The sequence below is a fragment of the Bombus vancouverensis genome, chromosome 2 (genome assembly GCF_051014615.1).
Source record: "Bombus vancouverensis nearcticus chromosome 2, iyBomVanc1_principal, whole genome shotgun sequence".
In the NCBI taxonomy this organism is placed as follows: Eukaryota; Metazoa; Arthropoda; class Insecta; order Hymenoptera; family Apidae; genus Bombus; species Bombus vancouverensis.
In genome coordinates this window covers 11,214,929-11,241,510 of record NC_134912.1, presented here as the reverse complement: position 1 = coordinate 11,241,510, position 26,582 = coordinate 11,214,929, and the positions used below count along the sequence as shown (strand labels likewise).

At 38.6% G+C, this 26,582-nt stretch overlaps 1 protein-coding gene across 2 annotated transcripts in view; it reads right to left on the bottom strand.

Moving 5' to 3' along the window:
- The window catches only part of LOC117163262 (ankyrin repeat and SAM domain-containing protein 1A), an 83,501-nt gene that overhangs the window by 42,561 nt on the left and 14,358 nt on the right, over positions 1–26,582 (bottom strand). For both annotated transcript variants that reach the window (XM_033345377.2, XM_033345378.2), the window contains 6 exons: positions 26,232–26,354; positions 18,208–18,434; positions 17,279–17,495; positions 13,191–13,467; positions 10,629–11,312; positions 5,024–5,198 (listed from right to left, as the gene is read on the bottom strand). In XM_033345377.2, the coding sequence (XP_033201268.1) occupies positions 5,024–5,198; positions 10,629–11,312; positions 13,191–13,467; positions 17,279–17,495; positions 18,208–18,434; positions 26,232–26,354 (1,703 nt within the window). The remainder of the gene's footprint in view (positions 1–5,023; positions 5,199–10,628; positions 11,313–13,190; positions 13,468–17,278; positions 17,496–18,207; positions 18,435–26,231; positions 26,355–26,582) is intronic.

The window sequence follows — 26,582 nt, the reverse complement described above, 5'->3', positions numbered from 1 at the left end:
CGAGATAGTCGACTCGAATTTTAATCAAAGCGTAACTCGATTAACGTTAAAGAACAAGGCATTTTCACGAGGTGGAAACGACAACGAGCCGGAAAAGCAAGCTCATCAACGGGATTGGACGCGGCGAAGAGAGATAATAGGGACCAAGAAGAGATAAGTGACGAAAGCTCGGTGGACGTACGAAAGCGACAAAAAAATAATTCAAGACATCGCATTACACAGCAGCATAACGTTTATTATAGCACACCAACGATATCGATATAACGCACTATAATCGCATATTTAGGTTATACTTTTCTAAGTGTAGTACCACCCTACGCCTAGGTTTTTATATCTAACTAAGAATATGTATATATATATATATATATATATGTACTTCTCTCTCTCTGTTACTCGTGAATACTCGTTGAGCGATTACAATAACTAGACGAAAGCATATTTAACATAAAATAAAATATGAAAAACAATCACAAAATAAACTATGTACTTATATACCAGGAAATAGAATTCTGTGTAACAAATCAAAGTGCTTAACCTACGAGTCTCGACAATATATGGAGCGTCTTTAGAAGTCGTGGGTAATTTTCATTCTCGACGAGTATAATAACTATACAGAAAAATATCGAGCCTCTCTTACTTCGATATCTTTGTTACTAAAAATTCGTCACTTAATATTCTTTGCATTTGATGCGTGGCAGTAAATTGATAATTGATTGGCTTGTTTTTTTCATTAATTAGTAATGGAAAAATATTTATCTATGGACGTTCAAATATTAATTTGACTTTCGAAACTCGGCAGTATATCGTATGCTTACGCTAAGAAAAAAACATCTAGCACCAACGTCGAAAAGGAACAAAAAAGAAACATCGGGAAGAAATCTATCCACGACTTTCTAACCAACGAATGTGACAAGTTCTCTGATATCGCCAATTGCACCCATCACAGCGCCCATATGTCGATGAAATACTTTCACTTAGGTATAAACTTTACGATCTACAACGACGATATTTCTCTTTCACATAAAGGAATTGAAATTCCACCAACGTTTTCAGGCTTAAAACCTCTTTCCGATACTTCGAACGATATCTTTCATCGCTGTTGCACATATCTCAAGTGAATTCGATTCGTCGTTCTAACTTTACTCTCATTAAAGTATATACTTTGTTACAGTGTGCAATTAAAAGGTGAAAGAAAAACGACAAATAGCCACTACAGAGTATACGTACGATTTATAGCATAATGTATAACTACGATTGAAAGTACTGAACTACAATTTTACGATTAAAGATTCGTATCTTTCTAATACATCGGAATCCGTCCGAGAAGGGTATTTACATAACAGTATCACCGATGTATTTCGATAAATGTATAGGATGTGTAACGTATACTCTATTGAAAAAAACAATCAATAAAACATTCGACATAATAACCTCTATAAATGTTTTTTTACAAATATGTCATATACATAATACGCACAACGGTTTGTATATAGAGGGTAGTAGTAAGAAACGAAGGTTTACAGAATGTATTCTTTTAGAAAACATTAAAAAATGTTATGCTACTTCCTAAAACAAAAAAAAATTACCATCGTAAAATAATATGAAAAAGGAACTTCTTCTTCTTTAAATGTAAATAAAAAGAGTTTTTCATGTTTATTGGCACACATAAAACTCGTCGAGTTCTGGCTTATAATAAGAATCATAGCGATTTGGTAGTGATTATTCATAGCGATTGTTTCGAACGTTATAAGTATCGACAGTCGTTGATACAGTAACACGCTGTCTTTTATTTGTGTAATTAGAATAAAAATTACGTAAAACTACATCTTACGTTACGAACCTTGCTTCAGAGAACACAAGAGTGTCCTCAAACTCTGTCAAAGCAAAATGCGACGTTCTATTTCGATGAAAAAGCTAATCCGCTAATTTCAACAAAACTGAAAGGATGCTACGTAAAACATATTTTACATAACTAATAAAGGAAAACAAAATACTCGACCAAACATAATAATAATAAAAACTAAATAGTAAAACAAACGTAACTATGAACTACGTATTAAAACTACGTTTCAAAATTACCCAAACTCGTAATAATACATTTCCTAAGAAATACTCTATGAAAAAGGAAACAAACAAATAAACGTTCTTTCCCTCCTCGATAGTTCTTCTTAATTCTATTAAACGCAATAAAAGTTCAATAATCTAATCATACTAAATCAAAAAAATCTCCTGTCGTTTTTTCTATACCTAATACGAAACATTTCCATCCCATTACGATATATTTAGCACGCTTCCAAATTCTGCAATCTTCTCTCGCGACACCCTCTATATACCCGTGTATACATCACAGTAAACGAACAAATGTAAAATAATCTAAGGAACTATTCGAATACTAATCGTACGTAGCACATTGCAAGAGCGTGTCTAGCACTTTCTACGTTATCGATCCCGTTTCTTGTCCACCGTGGGCGAACGTCTAGCGGCCGGAAAGGATGACGACTTCCGGTATCGGCTGCTGATTCGTCTCGCGGAAATAATCTGCGCGAAACCGCTGTACAAAAAAACATTTAACGCGGATACTGGTTATATTTATCATGATTACTTCGTCCAGCGACACATTTTTTGTCTCGTTTTATTTAAAATATCGAAACCTGTAGTCGACGGAATTAATTCCTTCGCTTCACGCGTTTTATCCTCGCTCAAAGAGATTTCTATATATCTTCAGCACCCCGTTCGAGTATTTCAATCGAAGTTAGTAGCAGTCTCGTTATAAAGTGGTATTTTCCTTCCTTCCTATATCTTTGTTCTTTCTTATTTCTTTTTTTTTTTCGTCCTTGTTGAGGATCGAGCTCTTAATACTAAAGCACGTTCATTTATGTTTTTTCAGAAGTCGAGAGCGACGGGCTGTACGTGCTTTACGGCATTCTGTGACCCGTGAAACCTTCGCCTTCTATAACTCTTTGCCTATCTTTCTTCCCCCGGCTTAGTCGAAATCTGTTTGTCCCTTTTTGCCATGGGATCCGGAAGGTTCGTTCTTAAATATTATTATTATTATTATTATTATTAATTTGCATTTTAGTTTGTTAATTGGGAGAGGGTAATGTGGGTTTAGCAATACATTTATAGATTATGTATGTACATTTAGTAATACGGACGTTTGACATTTTCACTGCTACTAACAAGCTCTGCGTTTTGTTAATTGCTTCAATAATACTGGTACTAATAATACTGCAACTATTGCGTTTCTCTTTTCATTGAAGATCACTGTTGTTGCATCTTCACATTTAAAAGAAGATTATTGAACACGATTATACTCAGTCGATGTAGTAATATCCCGGTTAAAAAAAAAAAAAGAAAAAAAGAGTAAATCTCTCCCGAGCAGGAAAAATGAAATTCTGATAGCAACAAAAGTGTTACAATGACTCTGGAATCATCGTGTAACCGTGTTTGAGACGGAGAAGTTACAAAAATCGTAAGTCGAGAAACGAATTTTCAAAAGAAATCTCATCGTGATTCAAGAATTGAAATCAAAATCGGAACGATCGATTTTCTTGCGAACGTTTCGAAATATTTGCGTAAACGATATATCTCTACGCGTGGATACAAATCTTCTTTCACGGTGTATCTTTACACGTTGACACATTTACTCAGGGTGACGTCATCGTGTTCCCGGCGCATCGCAAACAACCACCAAATGGAAATATTGGCTCAGCGTTCGATAAACCGGTATAAAATACGAAAATACGACAACCATATATTCGCGACAATGCAAAAATACGAGCCAGAAAAAAAGGAAATGGAAAGAAAGACGGAGAAAGGTAAAAACTATACAATTGGTGGCTCACAAAACTGGTATAATACTAAAGATTGAACCTTTCGGATCGCCATGTTATATTAAAAGAAAAAAAGCCATGACAGTCGAAAAGTCCTGTTGTTGTTCCACCTATAGTACACGAAATCGTAGAAACAAAAGCACGATGTAAATATAATCGATCCATCGACGTGAAACAACAATCGCGAACGATGTTGTTCTGATACGTAGAACGTTTCGACGAATCAAATGTTACAAAATATTTCGTACGAAAATCATCGTCATGACTCTCTTACGCAATTAAGCTAATATTATCAGCGAAACTTTACAAGCTACAAGTTATAAATGTAAATTATTAATGTTAATAGATTCTCTTGCATCGCAATGACAAATTTGGTAATAAAATAGATAAAGTTCCATTTTATATGAATTTTATAAGTTAAAATTATAAAAATTGCTTTGTGCAACGCGAACAAAGTAATCAATAATCTAAATCTAATCTAAACTTGTTTGTCGACTCGCTGATGTCATTAACCCTTCGTAGACAAGCTGGTTCGCTTGTGCTCTCAGCGATATTTCCCTTCTAAGCCTTATTTTTTTCAAATATCCTTTAACTCTTACGTAGACGATCAAAATACTGTGATTAATCAACTTAAAACTTTCCCATAAATTTCGACATTTTTGCATAGAAATAACCAAAGAATGGAGATATGCAGCATTTTATGATACCTTTGCTGGAAGGTAGAAAGTTATTGAAATAATAAAATAGAGAAGTATATCCAAGTAACCGAAGATTGCCCATACTACGGTTGAACATTTTGCACTGAAAAACTGACTGTATAACGTAATTTCAAATTTTTCGTAAGTCCGTGTACAACGCTAAAAGAATTGGATATAAAAGATCAGCTTGTTTATGGAGGATTAATTATTGAATTATTCTGCAGGAGAGCCAATGAGCTACTAACTTTCGTAAATCGAAATACGCATTTCGATGGTTTTTGTGTTTATATATTTATATGTATGTATATATTTATATATTGGTTAGTGATATTTCACTAGTTTCCCCCGGGGATGACGATTGTCGGAATGGCAATCATCGTCAGGCAGACGGTCAAAATAAGAAGAAACAAAGACGTAACACAACAATTATGCATGTACACGTGGGCAGAAAGAAGCGTCATGCGGTGCAGCCAAGCGTGCGATGCTGTTTACCTGCGAACGGCACATCCCCGAAGTATTCCTCGACATTGTCCGTCGACATGCTCTTGTCGGACAGAGAAACGCTCGATAACGATCCGCTGCTAGCGTCCAGGGAGCCGCCGGCCGGAAACTGCAATAAATCCTCGTCGGTTTCCGTTTCCATGTCGCGGGACCGCCGTTTGTATACCTGCCAACAAATAACACCCAGGTATATGCATTTTTCATTGCTGTTTTTCCTCTTTTTTTCTTCAAAGATGACTCCTGATGAAATCCATTACGGACACATTTTAATCGATGGCCGGATTTTATTGGGTGTCCGATATTAATATTTTTACAACTTCTGAGTTTAGTAGTTTATCCAATTTCTTTTGGTTTTAGAATGTGGACAATCATATTTGATGGATAAAATAGTCTACGGATGTTTATCCAAGGTATCCAAATGCAATTAGGAATTGATATTGTATTAAGAGATCGAAATACGTCGTTTTATTATTTATAGCTTCTTGTTACTTTTGGAGCAAATGTTGCATTTATTATAAGATTACAAGATCGTTGATGTTCCATTCTTCCGCATTTTGTAATTTAATAATTTAAATAATAAAGTAAGCGGAAATCTAAAACTATAACGTAAGAAAAATACTTCGTGCAAATAAATAATCACTTCTCATTAAGATTTCAGTTTAAAAAAAACAGTTTAGTTCTAACCAAATAATTCTGACAAACTGGTTTATCCAAGTAGTTTAATTTCTTCTTTTTTTTTTTGTTTAATATTTACATAAAAGCGTTGAATAGGGAAATTGCTCCATACAATTGAAATTTAATAATATATACACCGAAAGTTAACTATTTATGGTAAAAACGTGATTGTCAAATATTTAGATTATATTTAGTTTTTCCAATTTTTCCGCCTATTTCCAAGCACGCCCGCTTTTTTACTAGTAATACAGACTTGAATTACTAAAAAAAAAAAAAGGGATTAGAAATGACATTTCGTGCGGTAACGTTTACGAGCAGGTGCCCAGATTCATCTCTGAGCGTTGCACACGCGTCGAAAACATGCTGGTGCAGACCAAATAAAAAACGATTCCAATCCGATAGAAATCTATTGGGACGGATCACTTGATACGATTATACACAATAAACGTTATAAAATATGAATCGGGTAAATAAATCTCGCCAGGGATGTATTTGTATCCATAAAGCTTCGACCCGTAATTTAAACCATTGCCACACGTGTACGGTTATTAAAATTTCGATTTACCGAATCAAAAATATATCGTCGTCATTTGCCCCGAATTAACGCTCTGAATAAATGTTGAATGTTATAACAATAATAAAAGTCATCGAGTTCGTGTAAATATGTCGTCCAATTTTATAACTTTCAAATTAGTGGGAAACTTGGTCCAGCGAAAACTGTTGAAATAAAACTGTATTACAAAATATACACATAAAAAAACTCTGTTTTTACATCTTCAATGGAGCGTTTCGTTCCCTTTTTGGAAAAACTAAAATATCAACTAAAGATACTAATCATCGTTTACATATTACAAACAGTGCTTAAGATGGTCTTGTTGAATACAATATTGAGATTTATTAATATAAACGATTGATAATTGATTGTTCAAATACTTTTTGATTGCGATAAATACTTTGTATCCTCTACGTCCACCCTCAAATTTGTTTCAATCTTTAAATATCGTAATCATGTCTGTTATATTTCATAAATAATAATAATAATAAATGTAATACAAATAATACAGACGTAAGATATTTTTACAGCAACCAAACGTGCAAATACTGCCACGATATACTGTAAATACAGATGTAAATACAAACTCTTGAGAGAAATCGTTTTACCATGAAGAAGGTGCACGTATCGCGAGCAGTTCATCCATAAAGAAACTCAAAGGTGGTAAGCGCGAACGAGATAAGATTCCCTCGCGTCATGGATCGCCGTTTTAACGCAATTAAAATTTGACGCCAGCAGAGACGACAGACGGTCAGACAGACAGACAGGCAAGCAGACAGACACGGGCGGTCGCATCTCGCGGTGTACGCATGGTATACATGCGGAAAGCGTCGCTACAAATTCGTAGATTTCTCGTCGTCGTCATGACGCAAGGAGAGAACGAGCGTTCGCGAGGAGAAGTCAGACAGGCATAGAAGCTGAGGGCTTCATTATTCAAAGGGTGTCGGCGTCTTGCATTCTGCCGCTCTGCTGGATCCGCGGAAGTTGACGGGTGTGAAGCAACCATCCGTGAGCAGTTCCTCCACCTCCTTCTCTTCCTTCGCCAAGCTTCAGGCGCGCCGCCACACGCTTCCTCTTTTCCATGATTCCTCCTCGACTCGATATGCCATTGATTCACACCGAAAAGATCGCTGACATTCGTTCCTGAACAACTTTGACGTAGCCCATATATTTTACGTTCTTTTTATCTCTTCTATCTTTTATTTAGTTAAATTCCGGTGTAGGCAATTTTAATCTTCGAATCGTTGACATTCGTTCGTGAACAAGTCCAACGAAGTCCGACTTTATATATTCCTTTTATTTCTTATTTATTTCATATTTTTATTTTAAAGGTTTATTTCGATGTACGATTTTAACAAATCGTTGAGATTTTCGTTTGCGAACGACTTTGACGCGACCCATTTTTTTACACACTTTTTCTCTTTTTTAGAGGTGTTATTTATAGGAAATGTTAACTCTTAAAACACTGGTATGTTCGTTTGTGGACGACCTTCACATGGTCGATTTTTTATTGTACTTTCATTTTATTCACTTTTATTTATTTATTTTAAAAATGTTTTAACGTAAAGAACCTTTAAATCGTCGATATAATGTATTTTCCCTTATTGGAAAAGAGAAGATCCGATACATAAAGTGAGTAAAAATTTGATCTTCGAGTGACCAATTTCTTTCGCCATGGATTGATCATTAAAGGAATACGAAACCGAGTAAACATTACATGCACTAGACAGTTTCTGTTTCCTGTATAACCAAGGTACCTTTACCACTATACCGCTCGAGGAGACGAGTAAATTGTGCCGAAACATCGGCTGTGTCTCGTCCGGGTTGATGAGATTTACGAGCGTCAATCGAAATCGAGGTTGACTCGTTATCGCCAGTCGCGACTCCGTGACTTGCCAATTACCGTCCCGCTAGATTGCCAGATCTATACACATACAGACATCTCGTTCAACGAAATTGCACATTGTAACTTCGTTTCCCCGTTTCGCATGTAACCTAATCCAAGCCCCTAACCCCTTTTCTTATATTTAGTTCTACAAATGGATCTACAAATAAATTCTCCAACAAAGTCTTTATTTTCTCACGTTTTATACATATCTACAAAAAAAATATTTTTTTATAACGTAAATGTATCTTAACAAATCATAAAATTATCTAGAATAATTTCTCTTAAAAAGAGAGAGAGTGCTAAAAAATATCCCATTTTCCTTTTACCAAATTGATCCTGGTAATACTTAACTCTTGATTAATATTGTTATATAATAGATGATTATTCGTTTGACTTAGGTCATCTAATTTTACAATCTATAAGATTGATTTATACCTATTTCATATATAAATATAGCACTAAACCATAGAAAAAATGCAAATTGACACGTAGTACTCTAAACATAGGTAATTTACTAAAACTGCAAATCGCTTATAGCTTAATAATACCAGTTGAAGTTTAAATACTTATTCCTCTTCCTTTATTTATATTAATACCTTTATACGCACCAGAGCAACTTGTAATCCTAAACTCGAGTCTAACTTTTACAATAAACTCTTAAACAATTCAACAGAACCTTAACAAACTTACGTATCTTAAATATACCTACGCTTGTCGATATAACTGATTACTTATCCAAATGTTCCTCGAATCGATCCACGGAAAGAACCAGGCGTCTGTACACACACGACAGAGAGGAGAAAATCTGGTAAAAACCATACGCGACATCGTATCCGTGAAGATCCTGAAGCACTAACTACTCGATATCCTTGAAGCGGAGGTAACCGTACATGCCGGCAGCCAAAGCGTCTTGCCTTCATCCGGCTCCTTTCGCTGAAGGATATATTCACTGTACGATATTTCGTGAAGCATGTATAACCGCTGAAAGACACGGATTGCGAACGCACATAGCAGTCAGCGGAAAGGAACTAGCGAGAAAGGACAGGCGTTGGGGTAGCGAGAGCGAATTGGAGTGGGTGCTGAAGAAGGATGCAAGGAACACATAGTTGGTAAACGGTATGGGAAGAGAGGACGCGTGTGCTACACAGAAAATACGATGGTTCGAATCACGAGATGGCGCACCTGTAGAGGGTACGAGATAGATGAGAAACGAGGGAGAAATAGAGGCACACGGTGGATGTTGTGTGGATATCCATTCGCGGCGGATGGGAAGCGAACGTAGTCAGTCTCACAGCAGAACGATCACAGGATGACGCGGCAAACGGCGAGAAACGAGCGATACAGGCAGCATAGAGCGACAGAGAAGTCGGCCTCCTTGCAAATCGCATCACAGATCAAACACGGCTTGTATATTAAACGTAACCTGCTATAAAGCGTCCTGCCAACTGCTTATCTACTGTCCACGTTCCAGGACCGTCTCTCGATCTTAAGAACACTTACTGAGCGGTATTTTTCACGATATCCTTCCAACAATTGACACGATGCAATCGCTGTGACATCGTTATTCGTCTGTCTCGATGAATGATAAATGATTTTAAATATGCTACCGTTTACGAGACCAGCATTGCGGACCAGTACTTTCGCGACCAGATACGTTGGCTACGTTTGACATCCCGACATGTGTTACAAGGTACATACACGCGCCAGTCCTTAGTCGCAGCCAAGGATGCAAGATTGAACGCCCGCGAACGCACGCTCCAGTGGAGATCGTGTGGCGAATCGCGAAGACGTTTGTACCGCGTCAGCCGCTTAAGATCTACTGGGAGACTGCGATTTGCATGCGATTCCAGAGATAAATGTATCGCTGTTGAGGCAAAGGCTTGGCAGATAACGTGGGTTTTTGAGATGTTATGGATCGATAATTCTAGGAATGTTTCGTGAGAGTTGGCGTGATCGAAATGGTTTGATAAATGTAATAACGTAGATACGCGAATTCTGCATCTTTTACGGGTTTTTACATTGGACGTTAGATTAGCTTTGGTAAGGCTAATGTTTGATATTAATCTTGACATTGTGTTTATGAGAACCTTTAGGCTATGAACGATGTTTGCTAATTTGCTAATGGCAAAAGTTACTTACCAAGAATTCCACCTCACCAAAAATTCGCACGTCACACAAATACTGCACAGAGCTAGAAAGAAGCGCCTTCGAAGGAAAGTGGATCTAATCGGTTATTTCCGATAGATCCAACACAATCGTAAACTTTTAGCCAAGAACGTCGCATCTACAAATGAGACCTCATCGTGTGACAGTGAACAAGGAAAGAGAGTATTCTCTTCGCTTCTTTTTGACTCCGCAGTACATAAACATAAGCGACAAACCGACCAAAGCCTCCAAATGAGAAGCTTGAAAGTTAAACCAACAGAAGCAAACCACCCAAAATCACCCACCAATAAGTCTACAAAATAAGTCCAACTCACCTGACTCAAAGGACGAATCCTTTCGTGAATCGACTTCTCAGCCTGCATTGCAGAAGGTGGCGGATGATCAGGCGTCGGTGGCTGAACATAGTGCGTTGGACTGGTGGGCAGCATCATTTGTACTCGTTTCAGGCGCTTGTCAGTTGCTTCGCGACCTTCTGGCGTAGAATGCTCGTCGATAGCGTCGCGCTTGTCGTCCAGAAGACTCTCCTGGGAAGACTTGAGCGTGAGGAACGCGTTCGACACGAACATCGGTTCCTGGACGAACGAATCGGTCTCGCTGCACGGCGATTTGTCTGCGCAAGGACTACTCTCCGGTTCATAATTCTCGAACGCGTGTCTACGTAATTTTCGTCGAGGGTTCAACGTCTTGATCGGTCTGTTCTCGTAGATGGAAGTTATGGCAACCGGTTCTACGTTAGTTTCGCGTCTTTCTTCGCCATCCGGCACGCGAGACTTCATTTCCACGTATTGGTCCACGCTTCTGGTCACGTGACGCAATTGTTCACGGCGTTTTTGTAACTGCTCCAAGTCGATATGGCTGCGGGCGCCGCTGCGCGCCATGAATAAATACTCGTAGTTGCTCGGGCCCAGAGAACAGTCCGCTGATAAAGACATCTGGGTCTGCAAGTGCGTCGGTGAGACGGAGAGATTGCGTCTGGGTGGCTTTTTCGGTGGAGTTGGCTGGAATAAGATACATTGCTACTAATTTTACGCTTGAGGACCTGTTAATATATTTCGCGCTGAGAAAATAGATTTTTCAGGAAATTTTGAACGGAAGTTGGAAAATTGTAGTAGAACGAGACAAATGTAAAATTCTGCATATTTCAGTCTTGTTGTGTCTAATTGCCTGTTTAAATAACGTTTATAAAAATATGTATTGGAGAATTTGATGAATTAGAGAACAGTCAGAGGATGCAGACAGCATGAATCAGACGATATTATGGAGAAATAGTAATTATCGTATGTGGAGAATAAATAATCAGTTAGATAGATTAAATACAAGTTTGATATATTCCAAAACAACGAAATATTAAAGTAGCTCTAAAAGAATAGTTTTTGACCGCAATTTAGATATAGTAGCTACTTAAATCTTAACTGATAATATTGATAACTATATCTTAGTTGAATATAAAATATTGGCACTTAGACAACAACTGACACAAAATACGGAAATAAAGAATACAGTCTCAATTAAGAATTGCGATTAACAACAATGAAAATGGAGCCTTCTCCATCTATAAAAACAGTTCAATGTTAATGAAGTTCGATTAATAACAATCGTTCGCATATCTTTCGAAAGTAATATTCGATCGGTATTTTTTTTCACGAAGTAACCTCGTTCGAAGGAAAAATGTGTAGCCAGCGTCAAGCTGTCATGCCGGGCCAATTAACTTGCGATCAATTTGTCCACGTTAACGAACTGTAAGACGCAGAGATGATTCATTGCCGGTTCTTCGCGCAGTAAAAAAAGCTTCAATCTCGAACAAGTGGGAAAAAAATAGGGAAGAAGGATGCTTGAGAAAAAAACAATTCACTGTACAAATTGAGATTCTGCTTGAAATTAACAATCGACCAGTATTTAAAGAAAGGGAAGGAAAACAAGAAAATGTCAATATGAAGCTTATAAAAATTCCAAATACGATACAATTTCATAATACGACATGGCAATGTAAGCATAAGAAATTGATACTGATTTACATAATTTTTAAATCTGCGTAAGTTACGTAATACCATTACGTATAGTACAACAACAATTTAATTATAAAATTATTTATACAGGATATAATGAAAATAAGCGACTTTGGTATCGTGTTCTACTAAAGATAAGTTCATTTCTCCTTCTCCAAACAATTATTCTTTTTTTAATTAGAAATAAGTAATTGTAGTATTTGAGATAGAATAATAGCGTATATTATGATAAATTAATCTCTGCCTGAAAGTTCGATAGGCAAAGAATTCTCATATTTATTCTTATGAAGCTTATATCTCTAAACTGACAAGTTCTTTCCCTTTTCAAATAAAATACTGACCCTTGACTATCACGTAACACAAAAATCAGAAAACCAACGGAAATAGACTTATCTTATTTTTGCTCCTGTAATCTTCAGACGTGATCGCTACTCTTACGAAATTCCAATGCAAACAACAAAATTTCTTATATCTGAGGAAGAATCTCTTTCTTAAATATATGTCACAGTTTTTCTTAAACCATTTAGAATCTTCTAGGTTGTTTAACAAAGATTAAGATTTGCACATAAAAATTAAAGAACCACATCAAAGTTAAAAACAAAATACAATACCAAAGTTCACTATCACCTATTTTGTTTACATCTTGTATATATATATATCATCAAGAATACCAATAATATCACCAAGAATGAAAGTAAAAATGTTATTAAATACTTCGTACAATTCATCAACAAAGACACAATACGTCGGATCAGTTACTAGAATGAAAGATTTCGCTTCGAACGAGTATACTTTTTGCGACATAGTACAACTCTTCACCGAGTCATAGACGAGATGTCGAGACGAAAAGGGGAATCGGGGTATTCTTACCGAGACTTTACTGTTGGAGGCGGGGCTGTGAAGAGAACTGGACAAGGGTGCCATTGGCAAGTAAATCCCGGCAGCGCTGGAATCGTTGGGCAAACAACGCCGGTCCCGTGGGCTCGGTCCACCGACGCTCGAGGACGAGGAAACGCTCAATTGATCCGACTCCCTGCCACCCCCGTATCCCGTGGGTAATGTCAAGGACAGATCCTCCGACACGAAGCTACCCTCCATTGTTCCACGAGGTACCGGTGGCGTTTGGTACAATCCGTTGTCGGAACCCCTGCGCAACCAAACTCAACGTCTCAGCGGGACCAACTCACCATTAACTTGGAATTGCTAATGGTTTACTTCATCGAACAAATTCACTTTTTGTTTTTTAATTTGTTTCGTTCTTTGTTTGTTCGTTCGTGTATGATGACAAAGTAAATTAGGATAAATATCATGCAGTAGCGCTTTGGACGATTGACACTGTAATATATTATGGATTTAAAGGACTGTTCTTTGGATTATGAAATATTTGACGATGAAGATTTTGTTTAATTTCTCCATGATAGAAGATGATTCTTATGATTCTTGTTGTATGGTGCAGTTTGATTAGATACAATTGAAAACAGTATTATTTATATATTAATTCGTTTGGAAATTATTCTACTCTTTAGAGATTTACGCGTGAACATGTTTTTATCGATGCTTTGAACTTCATATTTAATATGAAATTCAAACATTAAACTAAGTTAATTATATTTAAAATCAAACAGCAAATAATCCAGAAAATACACATAACGCTGTAAAATTACGAAAAACCCATCACCATGAGATCAATTTCCAAGCAAACATACAATAAGTTTATCACTCTCCACAACAACTTTTCCAAGATTTTCCAATTCCAATTTTCCCTATACTTTGCCTATTTACGCGTCACGAATATCCAATATGAATTACAAAAACGCAACAGGTTGCAGCGTCGTAAAATTCACCGCAGTGTATCTTCGACAGACAATCGAATAGAGAATCGATTTCAGTGCAGGAGAATCGAAAGCGCTAGCATTGTGCTGGAGAACGTTTGCATGTCATTACCGTGTGATGTCGCGCTGTGCTAATGGTATTCTGTCGGTGATAGTGTTTTGTGGTTTGTCGTCGGGAGTTTGATCGGAACTTTCGAGAGTATTTATCGAGTTCAGAGTGTCGGACATGGACATAAAGACGCTGTCGAAGACGGAACTGGGGTCGGAGTCCTCTGTCTGCTGGAGGGTCCTCCATACTCCGTTCACAGATCCCCCATATTCCTCGTTTTCACTGAAATTTCGCAATCCATCCGGTATCGTAAGATTTGAACGCGGTTTACAACGACTCCACTATCGTAGCATACTGAAAAGCGAAGCAGTGCAGCCGGCGTTCCACCGATCAAGCGAATACAGCGCAGAACAGCCATTTTATAAATACGTCGCTTTCGAATTTTTATTCTTTCGAATTGCACATTATCAGTTTTATCGTTGTATATTTCTTTACTTGAAGATTGTAATTAAGTATGGGAAGTTTTTGATTGTTTCTATCTTTTCAAATTTAATATTACGATTGAATGTTAGTACGTACATTAAAGATAACTTGATGAGCTAAGATAATTGTAAAATATTGTTGTATCAAATGGTTAATATATCGTTATTTAAATAGTTCATATGTTTCAAATAGCTAAATCAATAATATGTTTGTTGCATACAACGATTCAATTAATTCTTTATTATGTTCTGAAGAAGGTGTACCACACGTTTGAAGGTTTTAATCGTGATTCGAGTTTTTCGGTTGAGTTCAATGGATGTTTAACGAAAGAAAGGCTCAGATCTACTTCCATTCATAAATCGCTAATAACGCCAAACATTTCCATCAATGACATTTGTCTTCCTAATTAACATCTTTTTAAAAACACGTCTTCGATACGAATACGACACGCCTCTTTTTCTCCATCTTCAATTTTCTCAAAGAAACTATGCTATCGAAAAATCGCCCAGAAAACCTTCGTTATGGCGATCTTCCACAATTAAGCGTACTAGACGCGAAGAGGCGCGGATACAATGGCCAGTGCTCGTTCATTGGTCAAACTAACGAATGGCACACGACTCCGAGTATCATCATCTCTCCTCTCGACAATGCGTAAGTTGAAGCGGAGACGTCCGCGGGCGAGTGTCGACTTTTTAATGAGGCCACGTAGGCGAGGTCGGAGGCGAGCAGAGAAACGAGTAAGAGAGAAGCAGAAGGACCACACCGGTGTGGCGCGCCGCTAGGCAGAACAGGGGAACAGAGGAGTGGAAGCAAGCGAAGCCAGAGGTGAATGAAGAGCCGGCGAACCGCGGTTGGAGGCCATGCTCATAGGACGAGGGAGAGAGCAATGGTTATTAGTTTTATGCTGAGACGGGCTAACATTTACATTGTTTAACGTGATGGATTCATCTCGAGGCGGCCGAGCCACGGCTGCCGACGTCAAACATTGACGGTGGAGGTGCGGAAAGCTCTGGTACCGCTCGTTTTCCCCTTGCTCCTCTTCTCGTCTTTCGTTTCTCCACTCGCCGTCTCGCTTTTTCCCTCTGACAGTTTCTCGATCGACCTCGGTCCTCTTTCTCTGCCTAGTCAGGCCAACCGCGTTTAGCAGCTGCCAGTAGCACCAACAGAGAGAGGAGAGACAGAGAGAGAGAGCAGAAGAGAAAGAAAGTGGGAACGAGAGTACCAATGGGGTATACGGCGGGGGTGACCCAGGGGTGAACGAGGCGGTCGGACTCACCATCGCCTGCCTACATCAGGAAAATTAAACCAAGCCAAGCGGTGCTTAACGCGCTGGGGCTACACGCGGCCGCGCCACCTCCTCCAACCTCTTCTCCTCCACCTCTACTTTCAGCTTCCCTTTTCGGTCCGAGAACCTTTCCTCCTCTGCTCTCCTACCCCATCCAACGTCCTCTCTTCCTGACCACCCTCACAACCTAACCCTCTCCTCCCCTTCTCGTATGCCTGTGCTCGGTGCAACCAGCATCGGTACTAAAACGATACCAGCGACGCCGTTAACCATCATCCGAGCACTCGCTGCTCGCCACTCGTTCATTCACTCCGTGTGCCCAGGTCCACGTCTATGCTTTTGTTTACACGACATCTCCTATATTAAAGCAGCCACGGCTATGCGCCCATCTATACTAAATATCTGCCCTTTTTAGAAAATATTACCGGGGCCTCTCCGCTCTTATCCGATGCACCGACGCGATATTCTTTTCTCTCTCCCCGGCCAAGATGACGCCGGATGAACACAAATACTCGGGGAACAGGTAGAGCTCAGTAGAATTGTTCTTTTCCTCCGGGTTTTTTTTCTTTTTCTTTTTTCTGTTTGTTTGTTGGGTTGTTTCTTTTCTTTTCTAGGCTGCTTTTCCTCGCTGGAAGAGGAGATCGTTGCATGGAACGCAAAATGCGAATAGCGTGTACCGATGCGTTCTTGTCGGAGATGGCGATGGCTCGTCACGATCGAACAAGCCGGTGTTTCGCATCAGTGGAACGGAGCTTGGTTGGTTATTGTTAGTCATCTCTTTTTGTCGGAATGAATATTCGCGAGATAAGTTGCGTTTGTTTGTCGTTTTCTTGTTGTAGTTATCTTAAAAATGATAATTTTACGAGCAAGTCCATCGTTGAGTCAAGTGAAGTTGTTCAGTGAAATTCTCGACGTTTTCCTATAGTTCTTATTCGTTTGAAATTGAAACAATTATAAAGTACAATAAAGTATAAAATATTCTATCTAACGATCTGATATAATATAAATCTTGGAAATTACGATATTATCAAGTCTTCTTTAAATCTCCTTATGCACATCTCAATTTCTTCTCTTTACATTCTCCGAACCCGAGAATCGTTTAAATGCCCTTAACTATAAATCAACACGACGACTCGTTCCATTGGCAATGCTTATCGTAGCTTGAAGCGCAGAGCGCAGTAACGCATAACATGTAGAGTCACAAGAAAGTTTTACGATCGTAAAAGGGTCAGGAAAAAAAATGAAACATCGAAAGCGACGACAGGCGCGAACCAGTGTGAAAATAGGGGAAAAAAGATTGGATACTCACAAAGACATAACGGAAGTGCCGGAAACGCGGCGATCGTCGTCTCGAGGCTTATGATAGAACTGCCATTGAGTGGGCGATGTCCCTTCCGCCGGAGAAAGATCATCCCCTGGGCGAACGTTTTCGTAAGGGCTACCCAATGAATCGTTTCCCTGGACCGGAATGGGTGGCAAGTTCTCGCTGTCTGCGTCGCTTTCCACACCAGAGGAAGACCTGTGCCCTGTTCCCAAAGTTTCATCAGTGAATTTCATTCATTTTACAGTACGCTTTAGTTAAAACTTTATGAGTTACAGAAACAATTTACTAATGAATCAAAGTGACCCAACTAATCTTTGTTATACGCTAACAAATAATTTTCGTATAATATCTAATTTTATATCGTAAAATAGCCAACAGTCCTTATATCAAATTGACAAATATGTATCTAATACGGACCACTTGAATCATTTCGTCCAATTCATCGTAATTTGTCCAACCTATATTCGCGTCCTTTTACGTCGCCAATATTTACAATACAATTTCGCTATCAATACGCAATTAAGAACCATCGCTTTAATCATTAACCAAACACAACGCGAATTACCGCTTAACAAACAATCGTCGATCAACGATACAAAATCAAACTGGAATCGCGGATATTGCAAACAGAACAATATCAAACTTTCATCAGAGGATCATCGTTAACAAGATTTAACGTGCTATCGCGTTAAATCTTGTCACGCGAAGTTCGATCATGCAAATATTTTGAAAATCGACGGGAACAGGCTTATCGGAGCCAGTTTATCGCTGCCTACTTGTAAGCAATGATTGACAACGGCAAGAAAAAGCGCTTTTTTTCTCCCGAGACATGTCTCGTTAATTGCACAGCTCGTTTACTCGGGATGTCGCGTCGAGGCGGGAGAAAAAAAACCAGCGTCGCAGCGGATACGCACTTTTTATCACCGCGGTGATGTCCTGAGTGACGTGTGGTGGGAACTGTCCCAGAAGATCGAGCACCGTGTTCTGTCGCGAGTCCCGGATGCCCAGGTCTACACCTCGGTCCAGGAGCGCTCGCACGACTTCCATTTTGCCGCACAGCGCCGCCTCGTGCATCGCGGTCCCAGCGGACGTCCTCGTGTTTACGTCCACGCCTGCTGCCAGCAACACTTCCACCACAGCTCTAAAACCAACATTTAAGTACTTTTCTTTTATTTCTAGGCTCAATTACAGTCTGTTTTTGTAAAAGAATCAAATTGGTAGATGACTGTTTTCTTGGAATAAAATATGAAAAAAATGATCAAAGTTTGTGAGCATTGTAGATAAATGTAATTGTATAACATGATATAAGACTGGATATAACGTATTTATATCTTCTCCATAAGTCACGAGATATTCAAATAAATGATAAAATAATACTGTGCATCACTAATTTGCATCAACCCTTGGAAAACCTAATTGAATTAATCTAATTCTATTTCGATGTTCGTTTCCATTAAGAATGAATCAATACGTGTACCACAAATGTGACATTTACTGTCATATAAATGAATCGATTCTATCTTATTTCAACAAATTCTCCAGAAATATTATCGATCTCTTCATCCATTAATCATACACGAGCCAATGGCACGCTCCTCCATAAACGTCATTCCGTTAGTAGCTTAAACCTTTCACGCAGAACCTCCCCTAAAATTAACAAACCAAATTAGTAGAAGCTATCCTCGAATTCCCTTTAGCCGCGAATATATCATCGGCCGTTGAAATTTGCTGAAGCGGAACCGGATGGAAACCGGTGATCGAGGAGCGGTTCTCGAGGGCAGAGAGAGGATCCGTGGCTCCGCGGATCACCGGTGTCAGCTGAAAGTGGCCCGCTTGCACGCATTTCCCATTTCGACGCGATACCAGCAGCAGCGTGTAGCACGAAACCCAGATTTCGTTTTGTATCTGTCGGCTGGTGTGCACCGACTGCAGTGACCGCAGCCATCCGTCGCATATAGGATTCGTGGCTGGGAATCGGATTCACGTGCACCTATGTTGTTATTACCGTGCCATAGGGGTATTTGTATACTGGCTTACCAAGAGCACCGATATTGAATCCGATAATAGACATTACTCCCAGCCCCCGGAATCCATCCCTCGTCCCTTCCACACCGAAAACCTCCCCCTGGTTGTGTTTCTCTTTCGCCTACACACGTCCTCTCCCTTTTGGTCCCGCTATGGGCTCTGGCTCTGTCTATCGCCGCCCACGCATCCAACAGATCCACCAAATATCGCGGCGGGGCGCGTGAAACGCGTGCGTGAACGCAATCATCGCAGTGTGCATCGAGTACACAAGCGAATCCTGGCCTACGTTCCGACGTGACCGGCTAGCTACGTGTGTACACTTTGGTCTTGCGCGCGTACTCAACGCCGGGAACGAGCGTACACGATCGAGTTCCGCACATCGGGATACCGTAGTTTCGCGCCTGTCCAAACAGTCAAAATGCCGGTACACACACCCGAAGACCCGGTATGCTGTTTGACCGTGGAGATTGTTCACCGGAGACCAGCCAGATTTTCCAACCTAATCAGCGCGACGAGATCCGATCGAATCGCGTGAAACTTTATTCGGGGTACTGACACGGGAACGTGGCTGTAGAGCTAGCTGGTTCTTCTCAGTCAGATGGATTTCGTTTGAGCGATGAATTTGGTATTTGGGGTTAACTACTATTGTAGATTAGGTAGTTTTTAGACTTTAATTCGATAAATAAAGTGTTCTCGCAAGTTAATGTTTGCAAGTGAATATTCTTGGTATTTTATGTAGGTGATAGAATAAAGGGGAAGAATAAGAAATAAAGCGACAAAGTGGTTGAAAAGAAAAAGTACAATATTATATTACATATAATATAATAAAGTACGATACTTCGATATCACTTGGAAATTGAAAGAATATTTTATGTCGCGTAGCGTAAGATAACAGATCCATTCGTCCGTTAATGGGACTTGCAGCAACTAACTCGACCAGTCATTGTAGACATCGATTAATAACTAATAACGGTGTCGCAGGTTACTTAAATTCAAGCAACTTGACCAATCTGCACGAGACTTAGCAACATTGTCATAAAATGACTTTTCAACTAAAATACTTTTATTTAAATTATGTATAGCAAAATTATTTTTTCTTTTTTTTTTTTAATATTTAGCATGGAAAATTAAAACAAATGAAATATTATTTTCGCTGGTATGATAAATTTACACTCAGCTTCTCTTACATACAGGGTGCATAATTGTGTATGAATAAATATTCAAAACGTGGATATCAAAAGCGGGAAAAGAAACATTTATCTAATGGTAGCCAGGGCGACGTCACGTCTACCTAGTGACAGCTGATGACCGCTCGCGCCAGCGAAGTCACGCATACGTGACAACGTTAAAATGTTAAATAGTGGAATATACTTGAACACGGTGTCTCGTTGACACACGATCGCGGCACTTGGAGTGCGTGAATAGTCGCGTGAACACCACGCGTGTACGTACACACGAACACTCGTTGTGAAACTGTACAGCGCGTGCGACTCGCGAGCGCGTGCCACGCGCGCTGTATACACTATGGTGTATTTATCACGCGGCTGTATACACTATGGTGTATTTATCACGCGGCTGTATTCCACTATGGCAAGTGCGATCAGAAACAGAATATCAAGGGACGTGTGAACAACGAATATTGCTTGGTTTTGACAAACTGTTTACGTGAATGAGATTTCGTAGGGAAACTTTCGAAACAAAGTAAAATAGACGATAGAAAGAAGATGTTGGAATTTTCAAGATATATCGTGTTCATTTCTTCCTATTATTTTTTATTTTTGAGAAATATGCGTCATACGGTTTCAATAATTGGTAGTATGCTAGTATATGGTATCGATTAATTATCTTTTTAAGTTTTGAAGAAGAAAATTAATACAGTTATAACTTTAGTTACAAATTAATATATTCTTCCTTCTATTAATGTTAAAATTAATGGAATTCCAATAGCCTTATGACGCAGTCAACAGAAGTTTATCGATTGCAGTATTTCAAACAAAAATTCCTATAGTTTTATATTCCATAGTTACGAAGGAGATCGACATTTCGCATAAACTGATCATTTGATGTAAAATATAAGCTGATCATTTAACATATATTTTATAGTTCGTTCATCTGACGTATTTAATCAGAAACGATATCACTGTAGCTGGCAATATTCTGTGAACATGTTAAAGTAATTATATAATAACATGTTGTACAAAAAGTTAAATTTCCACAAACAACCTCGTTATAAGTCTATAAAATTTCTCATAACTTTGACTAATCTGATAAGTAATTCTATCGTTAAGTCCAAGTGATTTCACTAATTTAAATAAGACCTTAAAATTAATATACAGAATAATATATATCTTTAGAAACCTGTCACGTGCTTTCCATGAAAATAAGGCCAATAAAGTTCGTCTAACGAATCATTCGATATATACATATTTCGGTTTCGATATCGCGGAATCTGCGTGGACAACAGGAGTCGAGAATGGCCAGAGGGGCACAGATTGAGCGGTTTCCACCAGAGAATGAGGGAAAGGGTAGAAAAGAGGAGGATGGCGCATCGCTAGCGACGGAAAATGCATTCATCGGACTGTGTATCGCGACGCGATCGCATTATAAGCGGCTAGCGCCAGTTAAAGCGATTACCGGCAGCAAGGCTGCATAGAAAAACCGACGTTATACCCGATTACAATATGACTGCCGTTTCGCGGCGATTCACGATCGGCGAACGAACGATTTTCGATCGAGCCACGCGTGCACCCGTACCCAGCCGTTCCATCCTACGCTCGTCCAACAACGTCGATTATTTTAAAGGCTTACCAGCCGGATTATGGACGTGACGCCGCTATGTTAAATGAGAATGAATTGGCCGAGCAAAGCGTTAAATACCATTCCCTTCCCCGCTCTTGCAGTCCTCTGTTTCCCGATGCTGGAAACGAACGACGCAACAATGGTTCTTTGGGTGTTTGAGGGGGTTGAAGACGTAGGTGTATTTTGAAACGATTTAAAGAAATTGTAGAGAGAAGTCGTGTTGATTGTAAGAGGTTTCGCTGTGACTGCTTTAAGCCGGTGATACATATTGAGAAGTAAAATTCTAGAAAGTAAAATTGTGGATGAAGGATGGAAGGGGGTAGAAAGGTGTTTCAACTTTCTAGTTCAATATGAAATAAACCAGATGATTAAATAATTAGAAATGAAGTGACTCGTGTCAAGATACCTGTAAAGTATGATACATAATTTCTGAAATACACAGTATTATTTAAGAACTATAATATTATTCTTCGCTTCAAATCAAAAACCTTTTTACCCCAAATGCATCTGCACGCAATATTAAAAATACGTAAATATTCAGAGAAATATGTAAAAAAAAAAAAAAAAAATAACGTTCACACTTCAATTTTTTTGTAATTTTTTACCGATTACTACCATGTCAATTTTACACAAATATTTCCCTTGATACCTCCACCAAACGTTATTTACAACTGCTTGGATATTTTAAATCAACGAACGGTTCGCCGACAGACTGGAAATAATAAACCAGGTGCATCGCATCCAGCTCTTCGAAATATAACGCGGAATATAACAAGAAAAAAAAAACTATATATATTTATATATGTATACTATAAATGAATGTATATGGTTAAACACGTGCAAATAGCCAGAATTCGAAGAATTGTTTCGAGCCTGTGCCGAAATTCATTTTCGTTATTTAATTGTACAGCATCGGTGTAACCGATTATCCGGTTAATCTTGCATCATCCGATTGAACGATTCGATTAATCAAATAACGAAGGCTCGTGCTTACAATATCGTTTATTTAACTCAACATTTTTGCCGTGCGAAGCAACAATCACCAATTATTTGTGTAAATGCTAGTAAATCGATCGGACGTTGGCACGGGAAGCTCTCTCGTCGAATATTTCGGCCACTATTTTTCTTTATAGCGGCCGCCATTGTACGCCATTGCGAAATATAACGCGAATCCTCCGGTCTCGTTCGCGGAACCACGTTTCACCGTCACACGCCATCCCCTATCGCTTATTTTTGACATCCCTCTCTCTTTCTCTCGCTCCAATAAATCGCTCGCTGTCACACAATTTACGGTTTCGAAATTCACGCTTTGTCAAAAATACCTGTCCCATGTGTACCCTTTCGAAATTTGCTCTGGAAATGCCAACACATGGGACTGCAAAGTGAAGGAGAGAGACAGTAGTATTTATGGAAAATTGGTCGTATAAGGGAATATTTGATATTGTTTTCTTTCCTTTTTTCCTATCTCACGTGCAGTAAAATTGAAACACAATTTTTTCGTTTTTAATATCGCTCTGAATATACGCGTCTATTCGTTTTTTTTTTTGTATATAACAAATACGTTTAATTCTTTGCGAATCGAGTCGAATATATTTTACCTCGATTAATCTGTATTATTAAAAGCGAATAATAATTTGTTTATTATATTGTTTAATCATTTGCTTTTCTTATTGTTATGATCAATGACCTATTTGTATTAACATCACAATTGACCCATGTTATATCAGAAACAGATACCAATTTGTTTATCATATTGCCCGATAATTTGTTTCTCATATTATGTTTATGTATAATGTTTTTCCACAGTCCACGTATAATAATTTTCCAACCCATGCAAAAAAGCATCACTATATTACTCGCACATATAATTTTAACGCCCAGACTCGTAATAACAAATCCTACTATATCACACTGAAACGATTTTATCACCTAAACTTATACATTCTTGTAAATTTCACATTACTCCTATATACTATATTACGCCTAAAAAGTGATCAAAACATCTAAATTTCCACTTACATACTAAATCACGCACCAATTACTATCCATCAACGTTCTCTCTCATTGTTCATCGTGCGAGCGCTATGAAGCCACGATATATCCCTTCAAAAGGGAACAACGCGTGAGTGTTGGTGCGGTTATCGAAGCGTCAGAACACCTTGGCGCATAAAGGGGCATTAAACATACCGCGATCGAGTCGGTCCGGAGGGGGAGAGGCGAGCAATCGCGGTTCAGCCGCGCAAACGTCGAACGATCTAGGTCGATACGTTTCGAAGGTAATGATTAATACGATCCTCGTAATCGAGAGGGCGGTCAGCAACGCTCACGGACAGGCAGAGTGCTATCGGTCTCCGCGAATGTATTCGATCGGAGATTCGCTCGAACGAGGAACGAGAGACCGATCGGTAGGGTGGTAATATAGGACGTGTGTAACCAGGAGAGGGTTGCGACGGATCATGGCAGTTGGAGGACGTACATACATATCGTATTCGACGGGATTACGCAACGCGGTGCTCTCTGATTGGCTCTAATGGGCAACGCTGCAAATGGCTCGACATCGTTATGGTTAGCTGAAACGAGTCCATTGTTGTTCCTAGATACAATGCAAGGGCTACATTACTCGGTAATTAGCGCGAACGATTTCAGGGGAAAAGCGTTCTCGCGAATGGAATTCTAGAAGGTGGAACGTTACGTTTCAGAGTTGGAAGAAGCGGCGTGATCATACTAGGAGGAAGTCTTTAGTCGATTTCTTCTCCGCTAATGTTGCACTTTCACAAGTTTTGTTGGTTATTTTGAGCCTTTTTTTAGTTCTTGGTGTTGAGAGATGCATTGGTTCGTTCTTCATTGGTGAGTACATTTCGAGAAATATTATAAAAATTGTTTGAAGAATATAAAAATTCGTAAATAGAGAGTTTCGTAAGGAACATGAGTGATTATAATATTATGGACCGATTTCTATGAAAACTTCCGATTAAGAACTGTGTTTCGTTCATATCGAGTAGTTTGGGTCGATACTTAATGACCTGCGAAATATTTGATAACTGTTTTAGATAAATTGATCATATAATAGGAGCGATGACATATTCGCAATTACCAGATACGTGTTCCAATTTCAGATATGTCCATTGTTTCCATCAAAATAAACTTAATTTATTGGAGATACTCTAACAAGATTAATCACAGACAACTAGTTACGACCAATTTATACGATATTATCTAGAACATACAATCAGTATTTTCTAAAAATAATGACTTTGATATTAATAAACTATAAAACTAATAAAAAATAATAATTAATTGACGATAATAGTCGTCTATCCCAAGGTATACACACAGTGGTTAAAAAGATCATGATGTTTTGTCGCTCATATAGTATTGTCTAAAGTAGAAACGTGTACGAACGATTACAACTGAGAGTTCTTTCTTTGGATGTCATACATCAGGCGCAAATTAATCGTGCGATGCGTGTACGCGTTCAGAAACTGAACATGTGCACGAGGTCCGGCAGGGTTCCACGAATCATGAATAATCTAGTAACGATCCTGATCTGCAATGCAATATAAAATAGATTTCATGGACAGCGGCTGTCCACGCTTGCACTCACGCTTGCTACCCTCGCATGTTGATCAAACGTCGTGCGACGATCATCGACTCAGCTTGATTAAATAAAGAGAGTATGTTACTTTTGAACGATTCTGTTTAGTTATTGGATGAGTTACCATTCACAGGTCAACTTGAGACTGGCAACATCAAATAGAATTTTAGCTGATGTTTTTATAAAATAAACGCAACAATTCCAATGATGAGATATAGTGTGAAGTTTTTAATGGGAACAAATACCTATATTGAATTCTTCTTCCTTTTTTAATAATTTGTACTTTTCTATATATTATGTATATTTTCTATACGCATATGTATTCTACGTACATATTCTTTTCTTTCAATTATTCTATTCCATATACGTTATTTATGTTTCGTATTATTACACTGCTCAAAACTATTAGGGAATCATTATAAAGAAATTGAATTGGAATTTATTTATGAAAATTATGTAATTTCAGCAAATATCATGACTATAGGAAACATAAAAAGATACATGTTCACAAAGACTCACCTATGGCCATTTCGCGAGGCTAGATGCAGCGGGGTGTGAGGAAAAATCACCGATGAGGAAGAATTCCGAAGGGGCACGATCAGCTCTGGATACGTACTAACGAGCAATTGCACGGTTTCCAATCTATAAAAGATAATTAATTTTACAGAAGAAGCACAAAGCCAATTAGCAGCGTCATCGATTATTCATTCGGGACGATCGATAATATGAGAGCAGTTTCTGAAAACCAGTTCCAAAACTGCTCGATTTTGAAGCGAACTACCATTTGATAGAGTCAAAATTACAAAGCAACTTCTAACATAGACAAAAATACAAAATAAGTGGAAAGAATACATGGAAATAAAAATAAAG